The following is an 18,179-nucleotide window of genomic DNA, read 5'->3' on the forward strand; positions in this document are numbered from 1 at the left end:
TCAATGCACTAGTTGAATGCAGTGCTTGATGCTCTGTTGATCGCAGGCGTCGCTGTGACTTCATTCTCGATTTTTTTTTTAACCCACTGCACGTCCAGTGGTGGCTCCCGGGTAAAAAGATTGGATACATCGCAAAGAAGACAAGAAATCCCACCGCAACAGATGCACAACAAACAAATAGGGTATCAAGAATTTGCTCGGGCACGCGCACGTCTCAAATGGCAACGAAGACGACGAGATGATGCCTTTAATGTTCGCGTCTTCAAATGGCGTTTAAATTGGGATTTTTTTTTTCAATTTCGAAGCTGCGGTCCGTTACCGTACCACAGAGCTGCTTTAAAAAACGAAGATGGGCTGTGTTAAATAATTATGACCTGCGAAGGCTTGTGTAACAACGGTAAGTTTTGTACATTGCATGTTTGAGCTATCAAGAAAAATGTAAAAATATATATAGTATTTTGACGTGTGTGTGTGTGTGCGCGTGCGCATCGTATTTCATTGTTGCACTAATCAGCAAGCTGTGAGATTTTTAGCTAGTAGCAGTCATTATGCGTTTTTTTTCTTTTAGGATGCATCAATGGTGACGCCTGCGTCCTCCTTTTCAGAGGACTAATGGTTGGTTCTTTAGCGGTGGGCGGCTAATAATATGATGAACAGCACAGAGTCGCCGTCAGAGCTGGCTGATGTGCCCAAGCAAGTGAACTTAAATGGCACCCAGCCATCACACAGCCCCCCAGTTTGGGCTGCCGTCCACACGGCAACCTTGACCTTTTGCTCCCTCCTCCTCGTTTTCATCTTCTGCCTTGGTTCCTATGGGAACCTGGTGGTTTTCTTGTCCTTCTTTGACCCGGCCTTCCGCAAGTTTCGCACCAACTTCGATTTCATGATCCTCAACCTGTCCTTCTGTGATTTGTTTATTTGCTGTGTGACGGCCCCGATGTTCGCGTTGGTGCTTTACCTGGATGCGGGCGGCGTGGACGGCATGTCCAAGAGCTTCTGCTTCGCCTTTCACCTGACCGGCTCGGGTTTCATCATCATGTCGCTGGAGACGGTGGCGGTCATCGCTCTGCACCGGCTGCGGATGGTCCTGGGCCAACAGCCCAACCGCACCGCCTCATTCCCCTGCACCCTGACCCTCACAGCCCTGCTATGGACGTCCAGCTTCACCATGGCGGCCCTGCTCATCATGCGGGCGTACCCACGCAGGGATGGACCTTGCTTGCCCCATTTTGGTCTAGGAGGGGGGCGGGCCAGGTTGGTGCTGTACGCGTATCTTGCTGACTTTGCTTTCTGCGTGGCTGTCGTGTCAGTGTCCTATCTAATGATCGCCCAGACCCTGAGGAAGAACGCACAAGTGCGGAAGTGTCCCATTATCACCGTGGCAGCCACGTGCACCCCACCCCCGCCACCTTTGGCAGCCACAGGCTTTGAGGGGGTGCAGTGTAGCGCTCAGGCCCCCTTGTACCGTAATCAGATGTATAATAAGTTACAAAATGTTCAGACGCATTCTTACGCCACTAGGACCAAGCAACCGCTGGTCCCGGGGGCAGCCCAGGGAGCAACCTGCTGTCAGCTGGTCTCCACGGTCAACTTGGCCACCGCCAAGGACTCCAAAGCTGTTGTCACCTGTGTCATCATCGTGTTCTCAGTGCTGCTGTGCTGCCTGCCGATGGGGATCTCCTTGGCGCAGGACGTTTTGTCGCCAGAGAGCACCTTTGCACACTACCAGTTTGAACTGTGCGGCGTCGTCCTCATTTTCCTCAAGTCGGGCATCAATCCCTTCGTGTATTCACGTAACAGTGCCGGCCTACGCCGCCGCGTGCTCTGCTGCATGCATTGGGCCGCACTGGGACTGCTGTGCTGCAAGCACAAGACTCGCTTGCACGCCATGGGCAAGGGCAGTCTGGAAGTCAATCGGAATAAATCCTCGCACCACGAGACCAACTCGGCGTACGTTCTCTCGCCCAAAGCGCAGAGGAGGCTGGTGGACCAGGCATGCGGGCCGAGCCACTCCAGAGAGTGCGCTGCCAGTCCCAAGGGTGCACGGAGACCTCGCCCCGCCAGCACATCCACGCCCATCAACACGCGCATCGAGCCCTACTACAGTATATACAACAGCAGTCCATCTGCTGGACCCAGCTCGCCCACCAGCCTTCAGCCTGCCGGCTCGCAGACGTTTGCCTTCGCCAAGTCCTACGTGGCCATGCACTACCACACTCACCAGGACACCTTGCAGGACTTTGAGAGCACCTCTGTGCAACAGATCCCCGTCCCCTCTGTCTGAACTCATTCAGGATCAGTGTCATGTTCTGCAGTAGGACTACAGTACTAAAGGATACAGTTGCGGGTGATGGGGGACACCACTGTTGCCACATAGCAGGAAGTTCTTTGGGTTGTGTCTTCAGGACTGCCGGGATGTTTGGTTGGGTTCTGTTTCCCCCCATAGTCCTAAAACGTATGTAGGTTCCCAAAATTTCTCTTTCACGGGTCGTACAATTTTCCTCTCATCGTGACTCACATCTTCTCCTCAATAACTTAAATGGAACCTATTATGGCAATTAAGTGTTTGAATAGTAGGGTCTTATCCATCAACTGAAGAATTTTTCACAACCAAGTAGTGTTCCCTCACTTTTCGCATGCGATATGTTCCATGAGAGGTGAATTTCTGTGAAGTAGAGGTTGACTCTTTTGGGGTGAGGGGGGCTTTATTCCTTTATGAAGTCATTACTGTTAGGATGGTTCTGGTTATGACCAACAGGTAGCACTGTAGGGCTCCTCCTGTTGGTCACAAACAGAACCACCTTAACAATTACGAACCACCCACACGCTTCGAAATATTTGTTACACGTAATACATTGAAATTTATAAGTGTAAAATGAAGATTAAATCCTTTTTCTGGAAACCGAAAGCTTGTTCCCATGACTAATGTTCTTCTACTTTTCCAGCAGAAGTTGCTCTTCATCTTCCATGTAGAACAGGTGTCAAACTCAGGCCCTGGAGGGCCGCTGTCCTGCATGTTTTCCAAGTCTCCCTGTTGCAACACACCTGATTCAAATGAACAGGTTCAATATCAGGCTTGCGCAGAGCTTGCTGATGATCTGATCATTTGAATCAGGTGTGTTGCAACAGGGAGACTAGGAAAACATGCAGGGCAGCGGCCCTCCAGGACCTGAGTTTGACACCTATGATGTAGAAGACCAAGAAAAAGGTAGTCACAGCAACTCGCTTTCAACATCAAGGATTTACAGTGCCAAAATTCGCATTAACCCATCAGGATTGTAACTTTGGCTATAATGTTACGTATGATTCTGGTTAAGGTCAGCCATTTAAAAAAAAAAAAAAAAAAGCTTTAATATAGTTATTAAGTGGCCACGTGGCTCTTCTCGTGTGCTGCCGGAAGCAAAGTACACGCTGCTCACATTAATTTATGAATGCAGCCCATTATCTGCAATTTGTGCTTCAACTGTTTAATTTCCTTGTACTGGCCTGCACTGGGTTTCGTTTTTACAAATGGCACATTTGGACAACGTTCTGAATGTTCGAAGGGTCTGAGTGAAGCAGTGAGCTTCGAGTGTAACTCTGAACGCATCCGCCATGAGGAAATTGAAGATTTTGAGGTTGACGTGCTCTAATGTTCATTGTCTCTGTTTTTGTGAAATGAATTTCCCTTCAGAAAATTGACATTTTTTGACTGGTCCGACTTAGAAGGAAGGAAAATAGCAGGAAAACCCATGCACAAAAGTGAGATAAACCCCGCAATAGATGAAGTTATGGTGACAAATGAAAAGGCCATGATAGATTGAAGCCACAATAACCGTAAGCGAGGGAACACTGCATTCTGGAAAGCACTTTGTTACAGCAGCAGTTGTTGTAAAAGTGGCATATAAATTAAGATGCATTGTATTATTAATAATAATAATAATAATACATTTTATTTATAAGCGCCTTTCAAGACACGCAAGGACACTTTACAATCAGGAACAAAAACAATAAAACACAGAACGGGTTGAGCAGCGGCAGCCAGATTGTATTTTGTCGCTGTCTGCCGGACACCCCTTGTGTCCAACTATGGTCAATTTCATATTTTTTCAGGAATTTGTGTGTCCCCATGTTGTCAGTTTTTTTTAAAACTCATTATTAACCAGTTTAAAGTGTGGAAAAGTGATTGAAAACAAATCTATTAATTCTATTAACTCTGCCTCTTCCTCACTTGCCCTTCCCGCAAGAGCCATGTGGCATTTTGTCGCCTCTGGATTGTAATTCTTACTCATATTAAAGGTTTTTGGTCTGGGCGGCACAACCTTTAATATGCATGGCTGGAGTCTAACCCATTTTAATCAATGACAGCATACTTTTTTAGCAACATGAAAGTGATTTTAGAGTGATGATTTGATGGTTATGATCGCAATATATTAACTTGAACAATGTGCTAATTGGTACCTGAAGCAAGAGGCTGTTTTTTTGTTTTTTCCTTGAAATGTAGTGATTTTGGAGATGCGAGGATTCCTCTCAACAGCGACGATTTGTTAGCTACCTATTTCCAAAAATGTGTCTGAATGTTGTTTGGCGATGTGACCACTGCATGCACCACATGCACAGATCCGTACAGTAATTGACTGTAAGTGGACGAGCTACCTCACACTCTGGGCTGAATAGGTGGAGAAGATGAGGCAGTCGTGTTGTCACGGCGACCATTGCAAATCTAAAATTAGGATAACTTATTTCTGCTATGTGTATGTCGAATTGGAATATATATATACTGCAGTAACTTTTTTCAGTCGTGTTGAGATTCCCAACCCCAAGACGAGAGGGGAAAAACCCCTCCTAAGTTGCCTGAAGACAAAATTGTCCGTAATATATGCATATACATATAAAATTATTGTTTAGTGTCAGTGTCCACCCAGTGATTGACAGGACCATAAACTCCACTCGCCAACATGACAATGTATTTGATCGGTGGCATGGAAAATAGATGTGAAAAGACAGACTTGAAATGGAAAGGTTTTTCACTGTTTTCGACTTTTCGAGTACTTAGTAAAGTTCCTATAAATCTACCTGCTGTGTTGCACATGCATGTGCTTACGATCTTGGGCTGGCGACTTCAGTGCCCACACTGTCCTTCGAGGATTTATTTGTGAACCCAGTGCACACTTTTTAACCGAATAAATGTTTGGCAAGTGCTGTGCGTCCTCTCTTTGTTCGAAATAGTGTCCTTAATTTATGGTAAGGTTCTCTTTTAGATGTTTTGGTGTTGTTATACAGTAGTTTCACTTTTTCTTGTTACAGAAGAATAAGTATTAGACTTCAATAGTTAAAAAAAATTGAGAAAGGAGATCAGACCTTGTTTCACTGTACAGTATAATTGTTCAACGTGTCTTAAAACAGTGCTGTTACCACGCAATTTAAAGCATTTCAGAACACGTTTATTTCAATATGAAAGCATGAATAACAGCGCCCCGTAGCGGTATTAAATATTACTGCATCAATGCAGGAACATCGGTTACATTTCGTGTCGAGAGGAGTAATTAATCTGTTCAGGCCAAATTTAGTACAGGTATTCCGATTCAGTATTTGCGTAAGTGCTTATTTGCAAGGGGAAAACTAAAATTCGCAAAGCAGGCGAGAAAGCGACATTCCACTCAATTGCACATCCACTTACTTCTTTTTGGGACTCCCAATCATATACGACACGTTATATTAGTTTTGCCCCTGTAATTTTAATATGACAAGGATCAAGTTTCTTGAGAGCTGTTCATCTTAGCCGCGGTATATAAATACCCTTGCAACAAGATTCAGAATACACCATAAAGTGACAAAGAAATTTTAATCAAACTTGCATTTGTCATTTCAAAACACTCACTGATGCATAAGTTACACTCACCCTTCATATCATGAATAAAGCACACCTTCTCACTTTTGCAATTTTTTTTTAAAAAGAATACTAGCACAAAGTATCCGGCAACCATTTGCGATCTTTCCTTCAGCACACACAGTGAATCATGATCTTGTACATTATAAAACCTTTGAAGCAGATATGAAATTTGAACAGTAAATCTATTCTCCTCAAGTGATTTATTGAAGCTACAACCCGGCTGGGTGAGGCAGTCATGTGATGTGATCCACTGCTCAGATCAGGACATCTGGATCATCTCTGCAACCTCAAGTCCAGCCTTAAGATCACCACAATTTGAACCTTTGTTTGTCATTAGTGTTGCATCATGACCATTTGTCAGCCCGTCATCTCTTTCACTGCTGTATCACTTAAGACTTGTCCTGTTGTTCTCATCTTTGGGCCGTTTAGCTTGAAATGGACAGAAGTCCTTGTTCATCTGCTGAGTCAAGAATGCTGCAAATGACTGAAGATTCAACCTGAGACAAGAACATGGATTTAATGTGGTTCCAGAAGTGATTAACTGCTTGATGACTTCACTTACCCCGAGGATGTATTGACAAGTCTGAGGTTCCAGCATATAGACAGTGACTGCATGGGGAGACTCGGACTCTTTACATCTGATGCAAGAGCAAGAAGGAGTCAGTAAGGAAACATCTGGTTCTTATTCAATCGACTCATGATGCAATGGTATGAAAACGTTTGGCCACTCTTGATCATTTTCAAGATTTTCCTTTATAAATCATTGGTTGTTTGAATAACCTGATCCAAACAGCCAATGGTGTAGAAAGGAGAATCTTGCAAATGATTCAGTGGTGCCCAAACCTTTTCATCCAGCCATCCATTTTCTGATCCGCTTATCCTCACAAGGGTCGCGGGGTGTGCCGGAGCCTATCCCAGCTGGCTTCGGGCAGTAGGCGGGGGACACCGTGAACCGGTTGCCAGCCAATCGCAGGGCACACACAGATATACAACCATTCGCGCTCACACTCATACCTAGGGACAATTTAGAGCGCTCCTTTAACCTGCCACGCATGTTTTTGAAATGCGGGAGGAAACCGGAGTACCCGGAGAAGACCCACGCAGGCACGGGGAGAACATGCAAACTCCACACAGAAAAGCCAGACCCGGAATCGAATCCTGCACCTTCTGTGCCGTGAGGCCGACGCGCTAACCAGTCAACTACCGGGCCGCCACTTTTTGATATAAAGACATACACATATTTGAGAAGTGAAACGAAGTTTAAGAGGTTTACAGAAATGATTGCACACTTTCTGTAAATCCTACAAAACCCTTCATTTTACTTCTCAAATATCACTGTTTGTCTGCTATATATTTGAGTGAAATTGATGATCCAAACAACCAATAATTTATGAAGGGAAATCTTGAAAACTGTTCACATACTTTAATTTGACAACGACTTGGCGAGGTTTTCCAGTCAGATCACACACGTCGCCATGGCTGTAGAAATGGGAGACCAGCCTGCACAGAGGTATATAAAAAATTTAAAAAAAGATAAACATGGATAAAAGGGCTTGGTTTTGATTGCTGATCCGTGTAGAATAACTGCGTACTTGACTTTCTGCACTCCACTGTCTTTTAGCTGGTAAGATCGAGCAACGTTCTTCTTGGACCACTCGATGTGTTCCTCGGCATTCCAGTTCCCAACTACCACAATGTTCTTGGCTTGCTCCTTATCCTTAAACAGCAAAGGAACGCAACTATCGGATGAATGCGCTTCATCGAAGACGGTAGAATTCACATTGATTAAGGGCGGGTGTGTAAAGTGGGGCCGGTTGCATCCCGACATACCCCGTGAAAATACAACTTTGTCCATACAAAGGGCTTTTCTCCTTTAATGACATGTATTGTCTTTGAAGATTTTTTTTAAATTACTTGATTTCCTTTATGACATCATCCATTCGGTTTCTGTATTACTTGTCCCCAATGGTAGCAGGTGACCCTGACTGGTGGCCAGCCAATTGCAGGGCACAATCACACCGACGGACTTCAATCAAAGATTTCAATTAACCAATCGTGTGTGTTTTTAATTGTGGAAATCAAAGCAGCCTACTCCAAAAGACACACTTCAGACTAGCAAAAGCATGCCTCACCTCATGGTACTGATGGACGTGTTTTCCATAACAGAATTCGTATTTCCACCATCCGACCCCCTGAAAAAGACATCATCTAAGTATCTGACCTCTCCAGTGTGGCCATAAAAACTCCTCCAGGTGCGCTTGACGAGGCCTCACCCCGTGTAAACAGTAGGAGCCGCTAAGGAAGTCCTTGACGAGCTGCTCATCTGTCAGCCGTGATATGTGAGTGGTGCCCATAGCCAGCTGGGCCTGCTCGTCCACCAGAACTGGTTGGTGTGTGCGAGTGAAGGCTCCCCCTCTTGTTGGTGTAGCATCCTCCTGTAACCATCGCACAAAGCGGTCAGTAAAGACATTACGTTTATCATTCTTTACTTGTCACTGCAAAATACATTAGCTTCCAATGTATTTAATACATAAATAGAGCAAATGCCAGTTACTTTCAGGCCAGGTTGCACCAACAAGGTTTAACTTTAAAATTAAATAGCTTAGGTAACGCCCATCCTGGCTGAGCTTGCGATCGTCACATGACCAAACTCAGAAAACAGGTGAATTAAGCCCTGAGCAACTGTGATGTCATTTTTAATCAACACCAAGTGGCAAAATGGCCACTGCTGAGAAACGGGTGAATTTTGCTGCATAATTCATATCCCACAAACACAATATCGATCGGGATACTGTGTTTAGACTAGTGGGGCTGCATTGAATATACTATTGTCATTAAAAAAAAAAAAGTTACCGGTACGTAAATACAAACTCAAAATTGACTTGCCCTTTAAGTAATGTTCTACACCCAGGGTGGGCAACTCCAGTCTTCGAGGGCTGATACCCTGTATGTTTTGGACCTTTCCCTCCACCAACACACCTGATTCAAAATCCTGATAACTATCCTGATCACTTGAATCAGGTATACTGGAAGAGGGGAACATCTAGCAGCCCTCGAGGACCGGAGTTGCCAACACCTGTTCTACACGATGGCCAGTACTTCTACTTGAGTTCTTTTCTATTAAGATACTTGTACTTTACCCAAGTATCGCTTTCAGGTACTTCATTACAAGACTGGCAAATAGCCAACCTCTCTGTGCTCTGCAGTGGTGCTGAAAGGAGGCTTGAGCTGCTCCTCTTGCTTCTTATCCAGCTGGGCGAGTCGCTGAGGCCGCAGCGGTGAGCCAGCGAGCGCCTGGCAGAAGATGGCGTTAACTGGGGACGATTTGAACCTGCACAACGCAAAAAGGGAGGAGGGTCACCTTTAATCCGCCGCGCCTGTTATGTAAGATGATGAAGAGCAGTTCTGCAAATTTCTACCTGTATTTCGGGTGCGCACAGAGCAAAGGGGTCAGCACCACCACCTCATATTCGCAGGTGGTGACCTCAGCGATCGACATGATCTCATGCTTGGCCTCTGGGTGACACACGTACAGCACGGAGGTGGAGCGCGGCTCGTTCTGCTTCAGCTCACAAGGTGTGCCGTTTCCCATCTCCAGTGAGTAATATGGAGTCAGCTGACCTTCTATATTCTTAGACGGCACCTATAAGACAACATGTACAATGTGTGTCATATTTATAGTGGCAAATGCAGTGGGCTGTCCAATTTGTGAAGCTTACTTCTGTTTCGGATGCTGATGGGGTTGTGTCTGTCTCTTCAACTTTCGCTGACGTAAGAAATACATAGCTTTATATTAACAGAATACAACATAAATGATGCCTCAATTAATACGAATACACAGATAGCTCATCCCATTAACACACCTTAAAAAGTTATAACAAAAAAAGCATAGGGAGAAATGAGTTTCCCTTCAGGAAGTAAAATACCTACTTAGCAATTTTCAGCAGAAAAAAGTTTATATTTTGTCAAGAATGAATTGGATAACTTAATTATCAATCGCGGCTCAGATTGACAAACGCCACATGGGCCGTGATTGGTTCCTACCTGAGGCTCTGAGTACATGTGAAGCCATTTTCATCACTGAATACAAGTCGAATATTGAGAGACAGAATGTTGTCTGGATCCAAAGGAAGAGATTACTGTAATAAGATTTTACTTCAACATATCAAATTATTTATTTGAATTTGGCGGCACAGTGGACAACTGGCTACCACGTCTGCATCACAGTGCAGTGGTACTGGGTTTGATTCTGGCTCCCCCTTCTGTGTCAAGTTTGCATGTTCTCCCCGTGCCGGCGTGTGTTTTCTCCAGGTACTCCAGTTTCCTCCCACATTCCAAAAACATGCATGAAAGTCTGATTGAACACTCAAAATTGTCCCTAGGTGTGACTGTGACTGCGAATGGTTGTTCGTCTATGTGTGCCCTGCAATTGGCTGGCAACCAGTTCAGAGTGTACCCCCCCCATTGCCCGAAGACAGCTGGGACAGGCTCAAGCACACCAGTGACCCTCGTGAGGATAAGCGGATTAGAAAATGGATGGATGATTCGATTTCAAAAATTTGCACTTTCAAATTGCAGCAAATGCACAATCTGGGGAAGATCCAAATGATACAGATGATTTTTTTCCCCATGTACACCCATTTTAAAAGCCTGTTGGAGGATGAAAATAAAACATACCCATTTCTTTACTTTTTCTCTTCCCTGCTAAATTTCCCAAGAAGTACTCCTGAACACTTATTTTCTGTGGATACACACATTATCAGTACATGTATTATCGTCACTATACTCTCAAAATGGTGGTAGCTTTGTGTTCAGGTTCTTCTCAGAACACCAACCTGACCAGTCTCCTTCTCTTCATGATACTGTCTTACATGTTTTCCATGGCATACTTCATAGGTCCAGTAGGATTCAATCTGCCAGCCAAAGAGGAAAAAGGCTTTTAATTACACTCCACTATTCTAGCACACTCTGCTGGTGTAGTCAGACAAAAAAGTGAGGGGATGACTAAGATTACTCTGTACGAGCAGCTGTTTCGTTTGAACAGAGGCTCCAGATATTCAGATGGGCTTGGTCCGCTGTACTCCTTGTCATCATCCTGAGGTCAGTAAAGAAAAATGAGCCAAAAAAGGTTAAATTATTTCACAAAGGAGGCCCATCAAGTCCAAAAAAAGTATTTGAAATAATATATTTTCAATATGACCCAACTAGTCTAAACACAATATCGTAATTAATATTGTGTTTTGGGAATCAGAATTAAACAGAATCTTGTTTTCTGCCAGTAAAAGGTTGAAATTTTATGTAAGTGCCCACCAGCTCCAATTGGGAAGATCACATGATCAAACCTTGAAAAGAGGCCAGCCGTGACTTTCTCAGCTTGATTTGACTTGAACTTGGCATGTGGATGAACTACACTGGTTCTCAAACTCTCAAACTTTTTACACAAAGTATAACCTTTCAAAAAATACTGCAAGTCCCATTATGACCAACATTAAAATACACAGGTGTAGAACAATTATATTTCTAAGACAGACATATTTTTCAGTAAAACTGCATATATTAAGATTGTAAGTCACTGTAAATGGTAATTGAAGTGCACTTATACAACGCTTTATGTACTGTACACCGTAAATGCAGTTAATTTAAATTCAATTGAACTGTACTTAACAAATGTGGCCTGCTGATATATATATATATTTAAAACCCTTCTGCAACACACTATTGTTTTATGTTTCTAATGATTTCCGTTTTAACGATAACTGACTGCTGCCGGCGAACGGAGGTTTTGTCTTAGAGAACCAAAGTGGTTAATGCAACCATTACCTCTTCTCCAGAGGTCAGCGAAGGTAGGAGGCATTTGTACTTCTCCTTCTCTACAGTGGTCATAATGACAAAGTTGTCTTCATTGTAAAGTCCCCCCGAAGTAGGCTGAAATACATATATCGATTTATTGTTAAAGCACGTTGTCATGTTTAGAATATCACTTAAGAATCGAAACCAAGGGAAGCATACCAGTGTGAATTCAGCACCAGGCCATGTAATTTTAAAAGGAATTTCATCAGTGAAGGAGGGCTGGCCGTCTCCGTGTGCTATGACGCCGGTGCAGAGCTCCAGAAGTCCACCAAGCATCACCAACACAAGCCCAGTCGTCATCTCCCTGTCCGGCCACTGAGCGCCAACTGGGCGCTCCTCATGTACACCTCCCGTGTGTTCCTCGCTCCAACCGCAGCTGTTTCAAAGAGATCCGGGATGATATCCGTTTGGGAATTACTTTGATTATTCGTGATGTCAACACAGCAGCATATTGCAGGAAGTAAATTGTTCACTTGCCACGTCCTTTTCCGGCTGCTTTTTCTTTTTTTACCCGTGTTAAAATAACGGCAGCGACATCCTGTGGTAGCATCCCGCCGCCAGGACATCTAATTCAGTGCAAATAAGTTTATTCTCCAGAGCTGCAAAAGGGGACAACACGTAACAAAGATTACAGTAACAATAAAATAGTCCATCCATCCATTTTCCGAACCGCTTGATCCTCACTAGGGTCGCGGGGGGTGCTGGAGCCTATCCCAGCTGTCTTCGGGCAGTAGGCGGGGGACACCCTGAATCGGTTGCCAGCCAATCGCAGGGCACACAGAGACGAACAACCATCCACGCTCACATTCACACCTAGGGACAATTTAGAGCGTTCAATCAGCCTGCCATGCATGTTTTAGGAATGTGGGAGGAAACCGGAGTACCCGGAGAAAACCCACGCTGGCCCGGGGAGAACATGCAAACTCCACACAGGGAGGCCGCAGCTGGAATTGAACCCGGTACCTCTGCACTGTGAAGTCGACGTGCTAACCACTGGACTACCGGGCCGCCGTAACAATAAAATAAAAGAGAAAAATTAAAATGTGAGCAGTGGACGGTGGCTTTCATAAATTTAATCACTGTTTACGACTTAAAAATGTGTTTCCTATGCCTTTTGCTCTAATACCTTTAGTAAATTAACATCAGAATAGCTGACACGTCATGTATGGTGAGCCGTGTAAAAATGTAGTAATGCTGACGTTTGTTTTGACAATATAGAGGTGTTATCTCGACAATGTTTATTATTTTTAGTGAGTTTGCAATGATGTGGAAGTGCACTGTTGTCATAGACAATACAAATACGCCACAACTACTACTACGACTCATCGTCGTCATCATCATCATGGTAATACAGTACTAATAAATCCAAAAAATAAATTTAAATCCCCTCATCTGACTTTATAGAGAGACAGTTTGTAAATTTATAGCGCACACAGTATACTGTATTTTGTGACGTGTCTTGGGACTCTCGACAATAGAATGCTATCTTTCACCTGATGGTGGCGCTGTTGGTATGAGAATGAGCCTCCTGTGAATGGAACGTGATTATAACGTTCACTGTGATACAAAGAGAGAGGATTAGGAAGAGGGCATTTTGGACTATAGAAGAGGATTCAAAGCAAGACCAACGTCCCAAAAGATATTTCTACCGAACACGCCCACGTTTCTCCCAAAGCTCTGACTCACCTCTGTCCACAGTGTCGATATTACTTATTGATTGATGTCTGCATGAAACTTTCATAGATGAATCGACGGCTGGATACAGCGCGATGAATCCAGCTTGTTTCCATGGAAACTATTGTATCATTGAAATAGGATATATCAGGGTTACAGTACTTCTGACAATTAAGTATTGATGTAGACGAGTCTATAAACTACAGATTTTTCAAAGCTCCTCATTGAACCGGGGCTTCCTTTCTATGCCGCTCGATTTTGATAAAATGTTGGTGCTAATCCTATGCTGTTTGTTATGAAATACAGTTGATTTCATTAACACACTTCTGGTAAAAACGGTGTTGAAAATGGATGGTAAAACAGGGTGTCCCAAAAATTGTTACACATTTAAACATGCATGGCAGGCTGATTGATCACTCTAAATTGTCCCGAGGTGTGAGTGAGGGTGTGCATGGTTGTTCGTCTCTGTGTGCCCTGCGATTGGCTGGCTACCAATTCGGGGTGTCCCCCGCCTACTGCCCGAAGACAGCTGGGATAGGCTCCAGCACCCCCGCGACCCTAGTGAGGATGAAGCGGTTCGGAAGATGAATGAATGAATGTTCATTATAATGTGTTCAACTTTCACCATTGTTTTGTCTCCACCTGTTCTCAAACTGAAGTCCGTTCTGCAGAGTCCAGACCCTACAGACAAAGCCAAGTGATGGAATAGCATCCATTATGTTACATACGTTCGTTCACGTTCAATGTTTGCTCTCAATTCAGTGACTCTTGAAGGTCTCATTGCATGGAGTCTTTTAGGTATCTCCTTAAAAAGAAGTCTAGTAGTGTGAGGTCTGGTCTTATTCCATGCACACAAAAAAACGCACTGTGAGACCAACTACAACTGGTTTCAAAGAAAAAAAAACGGAGACGGAAAGTATACCGGTCATACAACTTCTCTATTTACGTTTTTAAGTGTTATGCTTCTAAGTCTGGGAAAGGCCTCTTTGTGTGACAGCGTGGCTGTACTCCAGGTCTCTTTCAGGCCTCTACAGAACTGATGAGCTGATCCTTTGAATCTGTTATGTTGAAGTAGAGAGAGATCTAAAACAGGCGGGGTCTGGCTCTCGAGGAACTGGAGGTCCCTACCCCTGGTCGAGATTGAGACTAGTGTGGAAGAGCCTGACCTCAAGGCCATCAAGCAATATTGGGATGTACTAAAACAAATATTTGTCAGCACGAATGGACAAAAATCCCAAAACATCAGATTGGAAGTGTGCCGTCTGTACCTTCCTCTATGATTCCAGACAGTTTTTTTCTTCCCCGGAGCCTGAAGTCAACACTCGAAAATGAGCATTTCGAGTCGTTCTACTTTGCTATGCACGGGCTAAACCTGCTTTGCAATCATGCCTTTCACACATACCTCACTCTATGCATAATTGATACAGCTGTCATTTCTCCAAGTCTATCAACATAATTCTGAGAGGAGAGGAGAAAAATGCATCTTGACACTTAATGGTCCCAGCAAGATTAAGAGATGTTCTTGAGCCATCACCCCCAAAATACACACAAATGTGTCAGATGACAGATCAATATTGTCACTTTCTGTGTGGTTTCTTAATGACGTTTGGTATTGATTCATGTGCAGCTTCTCTCCACGTGGGGGTTTGTATTCTAACGTTTCCCTTGTCAAATATGACAATATTTAAATGTCATATTGATCATTCTTGAAAGATCTGTTGATGTAGACTGCAGAAGGTTGAAAAGTTCCAGATAAAGGAAGTCTCTTATTTGAAGCATAGTTATCAACCCTGGTTGTTCAAGAGCCGCACAGTTTTTGGCCATGAGGGACTGGCAGGAACTCTCTTGAGAGGAGAGAAGCCTGGATTGTGAAAGGGTGAGACTCAAAGTCTGGGGTATTATGTTGTCGACGGCGGCTGTCACATGCCAAAACGTAATCATCAATAAGGTGGTTGTGGGTTTCGACCAGCTGTTTGGCAAAATCTCGAAATTCTCCTGAAATTCCAGATGGCCACCACACCCCTGATTGTTACAGATGTCAACTTAAAGATGTTTCTAATCAATTCGGTCATGATTATCAAGACAGCCTGTGCAGAAACCAAAGATTCCAGCCACGATTCTCCAAAGAGGCATTAGACACCTTGTTGTACTACTTCCACTCAAGGAGCAACAATAACAATTCAAGTGACTACCTTGGTGGCCACCAGGCGCTCAAGTGGAAGCTGTGCTGCCGGGTCGTAGTTATTTCTACAAATAATTGACCAATCTAAAATGTTGAAAATGGCTCTTTGCTGATGTAATGTTCATGGTTGAACAAACACGCTATTTTTGGGGTCTCCTGTCAGCCCGACACCAGTGATATATTTATTATAGAGAGCTTTGAGGAGAATGTTGCCTTCACCTCCTGCAATTTCAGCCTGCAAATGAAGGAAGGAAGGCAAGAATGACCACTACAGCTACACCAATTAAATATTTGAGTAAAATGAAGCATGTGTCCATGATGTGGTGATGTAAAAAGTGGGGAAAAGTCTGTATCAAAGAAACAAAACAAGCGTGCGGATCTTAAGACAGATGAATGTGACTGACTCCCCGCGTAGAAGATAATGAGAGATTGATGCTTGCCTAAACCTGAATGGGCTCCGGATATTAACAGATCATTGCTGTATTACTATGAATGAAGAGTTGAGGGGTGAAGGGCAGTGAAAAAAATGGTTTCTCAGGACCACAAATGCATCACAACAATCACATTTTATTTCACAAAAGCCATTTCGTATGGGAGTTGGACGAAGTGGCCGGGGAGAAGAAAGTGTGGGCTTCTGCTATAATGTCAAAGTGACTGCTATGAACAGTCGTGTTTAATATGAGTTAGTGGTGACTTTTGCGCACGGAATTTAGGGTGTCGACGATGTTGAATTTAAATCTTCCTCAGTACAGATCTGCTAAGGTAAACACCCAGATGTGCTGTTAGGAAGAACTAATTTGATCAGCATAGCTTTCCAATCTGCAGTAGAGCACCTGGCGTCTGGTCTCAAACCACTGCTGCGGCGTGCTAATGATATGGAGATGGCTCAAAGCAGCCCCACAACAGCTGACAGCATTGGTTCTTCAGATATGAGTTGACACACACACAAAACCTTTGCTGGGATTTTCACGCAGTCCTTTTAACGGCACAGCCATGCTGCTGGTCTAATGTATTTTGCTCCTCATATATTTTGCTCCAGGAAGAAAAAAAAAAATCTCATGTGATGTATTATCATGTTCGGAATTGCGATTTGCACTGGTAGACGGATCTTGAGGTATGGAAAGTAACTTGGGAATTCTTTGTGGTGTTTACAAATAGGAAACAATTTTGGTTGATATTTCCGACCTGAGAGACAGGATTTATTGTACTCAATAAAAAAACTGCAAATACACAAACTGATGAGCTAAGTCAGAAAAATCAGAATCATCTTTATTGGCCAAGTATGTAGAACACACAAGAAATGTGTCTCCGGTAGAACACGCTGCACTAGTATCATCATAAACATCATAAACAAAGACATGACAAATAAGTATGGAAGGACATTCCGTAATGTAAGTGAACCGTTGTGCGGTGGTACCTCCCAGTGACAACTGTGAGACAATGTGCAACTTATCAAGCAGGTCTACTGCCCCGGTAAATCAATAGAGAAACTCCAAAATAATTTAAGACAATCCTGAATTAAAGATGGTTCAAGATGGGGTGTTTTTTTTTACATTTGTGTGACTGTTAGAAATGATGGTATGATGGATATAAACATTATGGCTTCATTAATGAAGTTAAGCCTGTCTCATGCTGGATTTAAACTGCGCTGACTATTTGTACAGATGGTATGTATGCATGTCTAGTTTGTTACATCTGACCATATACTTACAATCATCTCTTGACTTGGTGACTCATTGCCCAAGGTGATTCTTATATATTTTGTTTCAAGTAAATGCAAACAATTGTGATCATGTGGAGGCGTGTGTTTTGTGTGAAAAGCTGTGTTTGTTAGTCAGAAATTCTTGGACCATGTATTCCATCTAAAAAGATGGCTCTTAGACTTACGGATGGTGTAATGGTTTACAAACGATAGTTAAAAGCCCACTCAGTTACAGTGTGAATCTGCGTGTGAATGCTGGTCAGTCTAAATACAGTATGCCCTTTGATTAAATGGCTACTAGTCCCGGGTGTTGTCCATCTTTTGCCTGATGTCAGCTGGGGTTGGCTTCAGCTCCCTGCAGCCCGAAACAGGATAAGTAGCTTAGAAAATGGATAAAACGAATTCAGGGTGTTTGCTGATGTTTATTACAGTAATAAGAAACTATTGCCGCAACCGTTTATATTTACTGCACACCTACAACAGCTGACATGCACACACACACACACACACACCCATACACACACACACACACAATAGGCAAGTGTCAACATTGGGCATCAACAATACAGATATTGGCAATAAATAATGCAGATACTAAACATAATATATGCAGTTAGTTGAGTGAAACTGGACGGACGCTTCCACTGCTTAAACTTGAATTTTGTCACTCAAATATTCCAAAAAGTCCAACTTGATCTATGCATCTGGGTTATAATTGGTCAGTTTTAAAGTAATGTATATCCATCCAACCATTCATCCATCCATTTTCTACAGTGCTTGTCGTCAAGAGTGAGCCGGCTCCTATACCATCTGAGTATACCCCAAACGTCACCAGTAAATCACACGGCACATATAGACAAACAGCGATTCAAAATCACGTTCACACCTTTGGACGCCAA

The 18,179-nt window shown here is 43.5% G+C and overlaps 2 protein-coding genes across 2 annotated transcripts; one reads left to right on the forward strand and one right to left on the reverse strand.

Moving 5' to 3' along the window:
* The first annotated feature begins 83 nt into the window (after positions 1-83).
* Positions 84-2,988, forward strand: gpr75 (G protein-coupled receptor 75). Its single transcript, XM_086122148.1, has 2 exons — positions 84-397; positions 569-2,988. The coding sequence occupies exon 2, from the start codon at positions 647-649 to the stop codon at positions 2,282-2,284; it is 1,638 nt and encodes a 545-aa protein (XP_085978274.1). The 5' UTR covers positions 84-397; positions 569-646; the 3' UTR covers positions 2,285-2,988.
* Positions 2,989-5,805: 2,817 nt separating this feature from the next.
* On the reverse strand, positions 5,806-12,200 carry erlec1 (endoplasmic reticulum lectin 1). Its single transcript, XM_086122664.1, has 14 exons — positions 11,882-12,200; positions 11,693-11,797; positions 10,887-10,967; positions 10,708-10,785; positions 10,550-10,613; positions 9,592-9,638; positions 9,292-9,515; positions 9,062-9,203; positions 8,146-8,307; positions 8,005-8,064; positions 7,465-7,589; positions 7,295-7,372; positions 6,435-6,510; positions 5,806-6,369 (listed from the first exon to the last, which is right to left on the reverse strand). The coding sequence occupies exons 1-14, from the start codon at positions 12,020-12,022 to the stop codon at positions 6,298-6,300; spliced, it is 1,455 nt and encodes a 484-aa protein (XP_085978790.1). The 5' UTR covers positions 12,023-12,200; the 3' UTR covers positions 5,806-6,297.
* Positions 12,201-18,179: the final 5,979 nt, after the last annotated feature.

The sequence above is a fragment of the Hippocampus guttulatus genome, chromosome 10, assembly GCF_054856545.1.
Source record: "Hippocampus guttulatus isolate MCC_2025c chromosome 10, RoL_Hgut_1.0, whole genome shotgun sequence".
Lineage (NCBI taxonomy): Eukaryota > Metazoa > Chordata > Actinopteri > Syngnathiformes > Syngnathidae > Hippocampus > Hippocampus guttulatus.